Genomic DNA, 12,133 nt, shown 5'->3' with positions numbered 1-12,133 from the left:
GGGCAGGAAGAACGTAAGTGTCTACCTTGAGGATTGGGAGATCTTGGAGTTCCACCTGTTCAAGAATGTCAGTGCTACATGTCTGGAAATTTTGTTGAACTATGGTATGGGGCAGAATGACGGTACCACTACAAGAATTGAGAGAATGATGCTTTTCAATAGTTACAGGAACAGTATCGATATGGGAAAGACGAGAGAGCTCATGAGCCTGGGTAGCATTCTGTACGGTAATGATGCGCGTACCGCTCTTAAGAGCACGAAAAGAATTATCTTTATCAACATGGCGTAGGAGTGCCTTGCCAATACTGTGGTCAGAAAGATAGGCAGTAGAGGAAGTCGGTCGTAAAGTGAAGAATTTAGTCCATTGTGCAGTCTGAAACTGAGCGTGGAAAGGTAGTGAAGGACGTGTCGATCTTTTCTGAGAAGAACGAGAAGGTGGAGAAGTATCATCAGCAGGTAATTGTCATTGTCGTTTAGGCGTGGGACCAGAGTTGGTCTGACCTGGAACGGGCCGGCGATTCGAAAATTGCCGCACCATAGAGGGAGAGGCCGGAAGCATAGTCAGACGAGAGTGAAGGTCAGATAAATCGAAGGAGTCAGTCGAGGCCTCAGTACCTGAAGCGGGTGAGGAAACAGCACCAGCAAGAGGTACAGAGGCATGAGGAGTGTCCGAAGAGTGGTCCAAAGACGAGGCGGGGTCAGAACGGGGTGCGGTATCAAGAAGGGGCCCGGGGGTAGCAGGTTCATGGACTAGGGCTGCCATGGTTAGGTTACTTCTTTCTTTTTGTTTTTAAGAAAAAAAAAGAAAGAAAAGAATAGAAAAATAAAAAAAAGAATAAAAAAGGGGGGACCGGGGAGGGATAGTTCCTAGGAGGAATGAAAGGGCCAGAAATCTCCCTCCGCGCCCAAGAGGACCTCAGCACCGCAAGTAGCGCAGATGCAGCATGGAACCCGTGCCATACCCTACCCATCATGCCAGTAAACCGGCAATCTGGGATAGCAACCTCACATCTGCCGAGCTACCTAGGTGGACAAAAGAGAGGGCGGCCGGAAATCCGCCACAAAGCATACCTCCTTCGGCCACCACACCCAGAATCTGAAAGGTGGCTTCCAGAGATACACCCGTCGCCCGAGAGACACCCAAAGCCACCCTCCGGGATACCGGAGAGGGATCAGGACATCCCCAGGCAATCCAGATTCCATGACAAACTACACCACCGCCAAGAACCTCAATGGAATGGGATGGACCCCGGTACCCTTTCCCCTACCTAGGAACTAGCGTGCCTGTGGGGGAAAAAAAAAAAGAAAAAACCAAAGGCCTAAAAGGAAGGGCAAAAGGGAGGGGTGGGGAGGAGGAGGAGGAAAGGAAAAAGGGGAGGATGGGGAGGATGGGATAGGGAACGGGGGATTGGGGGGTAATTAGGTTCAGTCTGAGGAAGTAGACTGACAGGTCTAATTCCTCAGACCAAGAGCCTCTTCACCACGCCAAGGAGCCCCCCTTGAAGAGGAGAGAGATGGATGTAGCACCTACTCCTTGCTACATGCTGGAGTGCTGCCAGTGTCTAAGGATACCTATACTGGAGTAGATATATTATTGAAGGGCATTACAGGTTCACCCATAAGAACACCTGTACACAAATTATGGGTAGAATCTGCATACCAAGTTGGCTATCTCCCTGTAGGTATTTCAGATGAAATTCCCTTCGAAGGGGTTAACCTCTTGTTGGGAAACAACGTTATGGGTCTGTTAGACAGTGAAGAACCACTAGTATGGGGGCAACCAGACCCCAAAGTTTGGGAGAAGAAGGCTAGGGAGACCCTGCCAGACCTTTTAGCTGTTGGTGCCATCACAAGAAGTATGTCTCGTGACCAGGATACCAAGAGTAATCCTTATATTTCTCATGAGAATGGTGAGGACTTAGGTTTGGAAACTCTATTTTCTGATGTTGAACTGCAGTCAACTAAAGAAAAGGATACCACAACCCAAGTCAAGCCTAATCAGTGCAGAGATCAGGGAAGTAGTGTGAGGGAGATTGGGCCTACTATGATGCAGTTAATTGCTGCACAGGGGTGTGATGACACACTTAAGTCGATCAGAGCCTCAGCTGTGACTGAGGAGGAATCTTTACGTTTAAGTAAATGCTTCTATTTCAGGAAAGGTATACTAATGAAGAAGGCACCTTCGGTTGCAGTACCAGTAGAAGGAGAGCCAAGTTTTTGTCACCAGGTCGTGGTGCCTGAGCCTTATAGAAACCATGTTCTTAGCTTAGCTTAGTGCATGACACACCTCTAGGTGGACACCTAGGTATTGCTAAAACAGTATCCAGGGTTTCCAGGCACCTCTTCTGGCCTCGGCTGTGGGAGATGGTGGGAGATTATATAAAGACCTGTCATGCCTGCCAAATTATAGGGAAACATAATCAAAGCATTAAACCTGTTCCCCTTCAGCCTATTTCAGCACCAGGTGAACCCTTCAGCAAGCTGGTAGTGGATGTCGTTGCCCCACTCCCAAGGACCAGAATGGGAAATAATTATTTACTAACAATAATTTGCTCCACTACCAGGTATCCAGAAGCAATCCCTCTATGCAAGATAACAGCTCGAGTGGTCTTAAGGGCTTTGATGAAGTTCTTTTCCGATGTTGGCTTTCCTCGGGATGTACAAACAGATCAAGGGTCTAACTTTACCTCGAAATTATTTAGGAATGTGTTAAAGGGGTTAGATGTACAGCCTAAATTTTCAACTACCTACCACCCTCAGTCTCAGGGTGTAGTAGAGAGATTTCATCAAACTCTTAAGACAATGATGCGAGCTTATTGTATGAATAACACTAGTGATTGGGATGAGAGTATCCCCTTTCTCTTGTTTGCCATGCAGGAAAGCACCCAAGAATCTCTCAGTTTCAGCCCTTTCGAGCTTGTCTATGGTCATCCAGTGAGGGGACCACTGACTATTCTCAAGGAGCATTGGCTGGGCAGTGAAAATGAGGCTTCCCCACTGGAAGATGTTCTCTTCTTCAGGAAACGATTGGACCAGGCGAGACAGATGGCAGCAGACAACCTCAAAGCTAGTCAGAGGGCCATGAAGCAGCGGTACGACCAAAGGGCAGCTCCTCGCTCCTTCAGTGTTGGAGAGGAAGTGTTAGCTTTGGAGCCGGTTCCGGGACATGCCTTGTCTGCACGATTTGATGGACCCTTTGTCATCACAGGCAGGTCTGGCCCCAATTATGTAATTAAGATGCCTGGCCGTCGCAAATCAGAAAGGACTGTGCACATTAACAGGTTGAAAAAATACCATTCTAGGGCAAGAGTTGCTGCTATTCAAGTTGAGTGTGATGATACTGAAAAACTTCCTGTAACAACAGAAGCAAGGCTGTGCAATTCAGCCATCTTGCAAAATCCCTTGGAACACATGAAGGGACTCAGTGTACAGGGAGCCTGTGATTTGGTTCAGTTACTCCAAAAATTTCCAGATTTGTTTGGGGATGTACCCAAAGTAAGTAAATTGCCTTCCCATGATGTGGATGTCGGGGAAGCTGTTCCAATAAACCAGGCTCCTTACCGCATGAACCCAACAAAACTTCACATGGAGGAAGAAGTGAAATTCCTCCTTCAAAACTAGTTTGTAGTGCCTAGCAAGAGTCAGTGGGCATCTCAAACCTGATGGATCTATGCGTATGTGCACTGACTATCGCAGTGTGCACTGACTATCGCAGAGTAAATGAAGTAACGAAGGCTGACTGTTACCCTTTGCCATGTATGGACGATGTGATTGCTGCTGTGGGAGGGGCAAAGTTCGTGAGCAAACTGGACTTACTTAAAGGTTATTATCAGATACCCCTCACCCAGCGAGCCAAGGAAATTTCAGCCTTCGTCACTCCAGATGGCTTATTTCAATATAATGTTCTTCCTTTTGGGTTAAAAAATGCTCCTGCCACCTTCTAGCATCATATAAATACTGTCATAAGGGGGTTGGATGGTGTACGGGCCTTTCTAGATGACATTGTGGTATTCAGTAACCAGTGGGAAACTCACTTGGTAAGATTACAAAAGTTGTTTGAACGTCTAGCCCAAGCCAAACTAACCATCAATCTGAGCAAAAGTGAGTTTGGCCAAGCCAGTGTACAATTCCTAGGATATGTAGTTGGTCAGGGGAAAGTTGCCCCAATTAATACTAAGGTGGAGGCCATTATAAATTTTCCTAGACCACAGAATCGGAAGGCAGTGATGAGGTTCCTGGGCATGGTGGGTTATTACAGATGGTTCTGCCCCAACCTCTCCCAAGTAATGTCACCACTGACAACTTTGACCAGTCCCAAAGTTCAATTCAGCTGGGACAGCAAGTGTGACGGCTTTTGAAAATGTGAAAATGTTATTAGGGAATGCTCCTATCTTGAAAAGTCCTGAGTTTGAATGCCCCTTCTTTCTACAAGTGGATGCTAGTGATGTAGGGGTAGGTACAGTGTTGTTGCAGGGTGATGAGAGAGAGAGCCTTCTGCCAGTTTGTTACCATTCAGCCAAATTAAAAAAGCATCAACGTGGTTATGCAACTGTAGAGAAAGAGGCTTTGGCTTTGGTGTTAGCTGTGCAGAAATTTGAAGTTTATATCAGTGCTTCCCCACATCCTGTAATAGTGTATAGTGACCATAACCCTCTGAGGTTTTTGCAAAGAATGAGAAACCACAATCAAAGACTCTTAAGATGGGCTTTGTTCCTACAGCCTTTTAATTTGGAAGTTAAATATATAAAAGGCTCAGAGAATGTGGTTGCTGATGCTCTCTCTAGATGTTTCATGTAGATGCATGGTGCGTACTTTGTACATAGTATTTGTCATGTGTTGACCTTGTTGTTTTTGCAGTGAACTCTCGGCAAGCCTGAGTACTCTCTACCAGCCATCTGACTGTGAAGGAGTCAAGTCAGAGCCAAATGTGTGACAAGGGTCAGTGTATATGTAAATGTGAGTTGAGGCAGTGGTTGACAACCTTCGGTAACATGAGACGTTCATGAAGGTATGTGATGTTTTGTCTTGGTGTGCTCTATATACAAAACGACCCGACGATTTGCCTTTGTGGTCCCTTGGACCCCTCCATGTTCTATGTCAGCCTTTTCATAAGTTTGGAGGATCTGTGTGGAGTGGGACCTCGGAAGATGGGCTTGAGTGCCTGACCATGTTAAGGATCGTGAGTGTTGACTGGAAGTCTCACTGTTTGGTTTGGCCACCAAGTGAGAGACACCTTGACATGTTTTGTGAAGTTTCCTGCCTGGTGTACACCTGACTGCTCAGGGTTTGGCTCTACTCTCATCTCCTGATCAGGAAGATGCCACCCTGGAGTACAAGTTACTTGCTGGATTACCATAGCAGAGGCACAGGCCTGTTGGTGCGGGCTTTCACAGTGGGCATTGTGTGCAATTTTTGCATTGTAATGTGTATTGTTTAAAAGCCACTAAAATTGTAAATAGTTACACCCTTGAGTATATGGGTATGGTTAAAATGCTTTTCTAAAAAATTCTGCAATCTGTTGTAAATAACAGTAAAGTGAGGAGTAGTTATGGTGCTGGGAAATATGTAGCATTTCTAGTAGTCTTGCTTACCGCCTTCAGACTTAAGCAATATACCTTTTTACTAGCCGTATCCTGAGGGACACGACTAGCTTTTGTGAGACTTCGTCTGGAGGTGAGGGTGTTATGGAGCTATAGGACCCAACATGTATTTATAAGTAACAGTTACTCTGGAATACCTAATTATATTGAATTGATGGGGACTCAGTTCTAAATGTCATAAGGGCTGATCACCCTTAGGACTGAGAGGCAGCTGGGTCAAGCCTTTTTTCTCAGTATAATAGGTTATGCTATAGACACACAAACACACAATTTAAATAAGTAGTTTATGAAGTTGTATTTCTTTTTGTAAAAGTAAAATTTAAGGTGTGGTAGAATTGTGGTAACTGGAGAATTGTGCTTGGCAATAGTCTTTTGATTTGGTGGGTGTGGGAGGAGCTTAGCTAGGCTCCTCCCCCTCCCTCTCTCTCTCTTCTTTTGTTGACATGGAGGTTGCAGGACCTCTGGGTTCTTTTTTCTATCTTTTTGGGGCATTATGTGTGCTCCAGGGGTGAGTTTTTATAACTTAAGTTGTGCCCACCATACCCAAGGTGAATAAAGTGTGTCAAAACACTGGTTAGCCCAGAGTTAGTCAAGAACAGAGAAGGACAAAGTTGCTGAGATGCACCATGTGGGAGAACAGCTAAGGAATGTGTAGATTTTTGTTTTGAATATGTGAGGCTGTGATTGTATCTTCCGTACATATCTATTTAGAATACAGTTATATTTTATAGTAGTAGTTTACATAACCTGTGAATTGGGCTGGTGAAAAGATATCAGAGACACTCAAGATGATCAGCCATGATGTATTACCCCTAGACAGATAAGGCCATTAAGTAAAAGCTACCCCACACTAGAACATGTAGTGAGAACCTTACTATCAAAGTAATGAGACATACCAACGTAACAATTATATACACCTGGAAAATCCTAGAGGGACTAGTACCGAACTTGCACACGAAAATCACTCGCAACGAAAGCAAAAGACTTGGCAGACAATGCAACATCCCCCCAATGAAAAGCAGGGGTATCACTAGCACGTTAAGAGGCAATACAATAAGTGTCAGGGGCCCAAGACTGTTCAACTGCCTCCCAGCATACATAAAGGGGGATCACCAATAGACCCCTGGCAGTCTTAAAGCTGGCACTGGACAAGCACCTAAAGTCGGTACCTGACCAGCTGGGCTGTGGCTCGTACATTGGATTGCGTGCAGCCAGCAGTGACAGCCTGGTTGATCAGGTTCTGATCCACCAGGAGGCCTGGTCACAGACCGGGCCGCAGGGGCGTTGACCCCCAGAACTCTCTCCAAGTAAACTCCAGGCACCTTTATTGAGGATGCATTAATGAGTGACGAGATGGGAGGGGGGTAGAATGGAGGAGACTACAATTGTTTGGAAGGGGAATCCTCTTCCATTAAAGACTTCAGGTAACAAGTCCTTTTCTGGGGTTACCTCCCTTCTTTTTTTAATGCCACTAGGACCAGCTTGAGAGTCACTGGACCCCTGTTGGACCAAAAATCTGTCCAGAGAGCTCTGTTTCTGGTGTCTCTTTAAGATTTCTGTAAAATGGGACACAACAACACAACATTGTCATTGTAGATGTTGCCAGCATGGCCTGCAACAGCTGTGTCAGGGTGATGTTCATCCATAAATGTTTGCACATAAGAAAGCAGAAACACTGCAGCAAGCCTGTTGGCCCATACTAGGCAGGTATTTCACAAACCATCCCACTAACAGAATCGTATTTGCCAAACCCAATTTTCAATGCTTCCCAAGAAATAAGCTTTGATAATTATTCACTCATACGCAAGTCCCAATCAAATCAAATCATGTGTGTAAGGAAGTACCCTGTCTGGTATGTGGGGAAGTACCCTAGCTGGTAACTGGGGAAGCACCCTATCTGGTATGTGGGGAAGTACCCTGGCTGGTGTGTAGGGAAGTACCCTGGCTGGTATGTGGAGAAGTACCCTGGCTGGTGTGTGGGGAAGTACCCTGGCTGGTATGTGGAGAAGTACCCTGGCTGGTATGTGGGAAAGTATCCTGGCTGGTGTTCATAAAAAAACAGGAACAATGCAGCAAACCTGTTGGCCCATACTGCCACCCTCTACCACCATCACTACCACCACCACTTTCGTATCTTTCTACAAATTTTTCTTGAATTCTATAGTGTTTCTCACCCTCTTTACTAAAGGGCTGGCATTAGAAGCTTTCTTTGGGCCCAAAGTGGTTTATTTAGCAGTTACTAGCACTAAAAACAATGGAATAATACAAAATGTATTGCATGTATATGTGGAATCATCCTCACTGGCTTGTAAACAATGGCACACTAGCTGTACATGGAGTGTCCAGGCGCTCACTCTGTGCGGACATGTTCGGGACGATTGTCTTTAACTGAGTTTTTTGTCATTAACTGAGCCAATATTTTGATGCAAAAACGTGTCATTATTCAATTTTTACGTTATTCAATGATGTCCTTAACTGAGGGTCCACTGTACCTGAATAAACTTACATGCTGTCTTCTCAACTGACCATGCTATCTTCCCCACCCACACCATCTTCCCCACCATCCACTCTGCTTTCCCCACCATCCATGCTGCCTTCCCCACCACTCATGCTGTCTTCCCCCACCACCCACTCTGTCTTTCCTTTTCAATATCTGTATCTGGTATCCTGGGCATTGTTTTCAGTCACAAACTCCTAAAACCATAAAATTCATCTTCACTGACACTTCTATCTGTGTTAGAACTATCACTTGGGAAGAGTCCCAATTCACCCGGGAGTGAGATATTTCTTATTGCGAAGCATGATAAACAAGGACTACTGAAATGGTGTTCCCACAATGCAATGTGGGTGGCCCAATCATTTTTTTTATACTGTGCACACTGACTAAACAGACTCACTCTCTCACATGCAGGCCTACCAGCTTTCTCCCACTAGATTTGAAGCTGCTAGGATTTTGGTGTATTAATACATCACTGACACTGGCTTGCAAGCTGTACCTATATGTCACTGACAGTGAAAGTGTTAAACACTTTATCCAATATGGTATAAAAGTGCTTTGATGATACCATGGCCTACAATTTCTCCAAAAAACAATGTTTATTATTAAGGTTTCTGTCGTTTACTATGTAATAAGCTCCCAATATCATCTGTCTTTAAAGCAGACCCAAAAATACTTTAATATCAGTGTTGGATGAGGAAGAAATATTAGTTTATGACACTTGACACCACTTCTGGCAAAGCTTTCTTTCTAGTATGACTTTTCATGTGACTCTCTAAATGTAATCTTTTAGAAAGTCTCACAGGCATTATGAACACTAATACAGCCTCTCCCCAGTATGAGTTCTCATGTGTTTTACTAAATGTGATTTTCTAGAAAAGTCTTTCAGACATTGTGAACACTGATATGGCTTCTCTCCAGTATGAATTTTCATGTGCCTTACTAAATGTGAATTTCGAGAAAAGTCTCTCAGACACTCTGAGCACTGATATGGCTTCCTTCCTGTATGAATTCTCACATGTCTTACTAATCTTGATTTTCTGGAAAAGTCTTTCAGACACTTTGAACACTGATATGGCTTATCTCCAGTATGAGTTCTTATGTGTCTTTCTAAATCTTGTTTGCTGGAAAAGTCTTTCAGACATTCTGAACATTGATATGGCTTCTCTCCAGTATGAGTTCTCATGTGACTTATTAAATATGATTTTCTAGAAAAGTCTTTTAGACATTCTGAACACTGATATGGCTTCTCTCCAGTATGAGTTCTCATGTGACTTATTAAATATGATTTTCTAGAAAAGTCTTTTAGACATTCTGAACACTGATATGGCTTCTCTCCAGTATGAGTTCTCATGTGACTTATTAAATATGATTTTCTAGAAAAGTTTTTTAGACATTCTGAACACTGATATGGCTTCTCTCCAGTATGAGTTATTGTGTGTCTTTCTAAATTATTTTTCCTGGAGAAGTCTTTTAGACATTCTGAACATTGATATGGCTTCTCTCTAGTATGAGTTCTCATGTGACTTATTAAATTTGATTTTATATTAAAGTCTTTCAGACATTCTGAACAGTGATATGGCTTCTCTCCAGTATGAGTTCTCATGTGTCTTACTAAATAACATTTTTCAGAAAACTCTTTTAGACACACTGAACATTGAAGTGCTTTTTTGCCTATAATAAATTTGGTCAGATATCCAGACTGAGGTTGTTGTGAAGATTTTCTGACTGAGTGCGAATGTTGATCTAATTTGTCTCCATGAACAACTGTACATTGTGTTGCTTCAACACATTGTTTTTCAGGTATTTTAGACATATTGAACAATAAGTTCTCACATATTTAAACTGTTTAACCAGAGAAAATTTGAGAATATTTTATTACACAGAAAACTAATATTTCTGTATTATTTTATTATAAATATAGCAAGCACTAAACATATAAGGGTAATAGAGTATCTGAGGAGTAGGAAGGATGACACTACCAGATATTTATGACACATTAACCTTATGACAATGTTGTTGACACTGTAAGTGATGTATTACCAAAACTGTCTTCCCAGTGTTGTCACTTGTCACTATTAACATCGTAGTTAGTGTTTGACTGAATTACACTGTAGTTAGTGTTGTCACTGTATAAACATCATAATCAGTGTTGTCACTGTATAAACACAGTAATATTTATAGAGCTTACAGGAGTTCTTTTGATACAGATGTTGGTACTACAAGTGCCATCACCTTGTACCAGGATGACCTGCAGTATTGACACTACAAGTGCCACCTTCTTCTTCCAGGTTGACCTGCAGTACTGACACACAAGTGCCACTTTCTTGTACCAGGATGACCAGCAGTATTGACACTACAAGTGCCACATTCTTGTACCAGGATGACCTGCAGTACTGGCACCACAAGTACCACCTTCATGTACTAGGATGACCTGCAGTGTTGACACTACAAGTGCCAGCCTCGAGTAACAAGATGTCCTGCAAAATAAAATTGAAAATTTATAATCTTCTCTTGTAATCATTATTATAATTAATTATAATTATTAGAATTATTATTTTAAACATACCAGCCATCTGCCACTGAGGTAAGGCGATTCAATAAACAAGAACACTTTCTCCACCACTCCATCACTGTCTTGCAAGAGGAGGGCTGACATTACACTTCGGATGTCCATCCAAACTGTAAATATTCCTACTCATCCTTCAGAGTGCAGGCACTGTACTTCCCACCACCGCCACCCCTCTCTAAGAGTGAACACACTGTATATTCTGCCTCCAATCCCTCTTTCAGAGTGCAAACACTGCACTTTCCTCCTCCACAACCCCTCCTTCAGAGTGCAGGCACTGAACTTCTCACCTCCAGGACTCAAGTCAAATTAACCAGTTTCCCTGAATGTCTTCACAAATGCTGTCTTGCTCATGCTCCAATAGCATGTCACATCCCAAAAACCATTTGCCTTTATAACATTTCCACACATGCCTGCTTGGTGTCCAAACCCCTTGCACATAAAACCTCCTTTACCCACTCCTTCCAACCTTTCCTTGGATGGGTCCTACCTTGCTTTCCCTCCACTACAGATTTACATGCCCTCCAAGTCATCCTATTTTCTTCCATCCTCTCTAAACATCCACAGCACCTTAATTCCTCCTCAGCTCTCTGGATGATACTTTTAGTAACTCTGCACCTCCTTCTAATCTCAAAGCTACACATTTTCTGCATAATATCTATACCAAATTCAAAATGGAATGTAAGAGGGACCTGGAGACGTGACTAATGAACAGAGAAAATGTTATTTTAGTGCCAGGAATGTCTGTCTTGTTTATTCTGGACCCTATTTTGAAACTGGCATCTTTTGAAATTTGTGTGAAATTGGTCAAATTGCCAATTTCTGACCACTTTATTGGGTGGTTGAAATCAGTAAATGGGCAGTTTCTTGTATTCAATCGATAGAACAAATGGAGTTTAGCGAAATAGCTATGATTTTAGTCAACTGGAGCAATGGAATTGGCCAGAAATAGGGCTCAAAGTGGGCGAAATAGCCAATTCATAAATATTGCTGATATTGCTAACTTCATGAGAGCATAATTTAACCCTTAAACTGTCCACACGTAGATTTATGTTCACATGTGGGGGCTCTGAACGTAGATCAATGTTTTATTTTTCATTCCTTCAAATTTGGCACAATCGGCTTGAGTCGCCTAGACATGAGAGAATGGGTCTGTGCACTCAGTGTGCACACTATTAAAAAAATCTGGGAGCACTTAGTACCTTGTGGGACCACCAGTTCATTTGAGCGCCAGCTAGAGCAAATAGCATGGCAAACACCAGGGATTCACTGATGCCATGTCATATGTCACATTTTAAGAGGAAAGTAAAAATAGGTTAGAATACATGAGTGGGTGTGGGTGGGTGTGAGCTAGACCTGACTAGCTTGTGCTACTAAGTCTGATACCGTACTCCTTCCTTCAGTGGATGTGACCTGACTTGGTGGGTCATTGAGGGGGGGTACCATGGACCTGCCTTGCATGGGCCA

At 43.2% G+C, this 12,133-nt stretch overlaps 1 protein-coding gene across 1 annotated transcript in view; it reads right to left on the bottom strand.

The window, feature by feature from the left end:
• Positions 1-3,981: 3,981 nt before the first annotated feature.
• Positions 3,982-12,133, bottom strand: part of LOC128700931 (zinc finger protein 436-like) — an 81,458-nt gene continuing 73,306 nt past the window's right edge. Inside the window, exon 2 of the mRNA XM_053794410.2 lies at positions 3,982-10,577. Within this exon, the coding sequence (XP_053650385.2) occupies positions 8,915-9,913 (999 nt within the window). The 5' untranslated portion in view covers positions 9,914-10,577 and the 3' untranslated portion in view covers positions 3,982-8,914. The remainder of the gene's footprint in view (positions 10,578-12,133) is intronic.

The sequence above is a fragment of the Cherax quadricarinatus genome, unplaced genomic scaffold (assembly GCF_038502225.1).
Source record: "Cherax quadricarinatus isolate ZL_2023a unplaced genomic scaffold, ASM3850222v1 Contig89, whole genome shotgun sequence".
Taxonomy (NCBI): domain Eukaryota; kingdom Metazoa; phylum Arthropoda; class Malacostraca; order Decapoda; family Parastacidae; genus Cherax; species Cherax quadricarinatus.
This window is presented reverse-complemented; position numbering and strand designations above follow the sequence as displayed.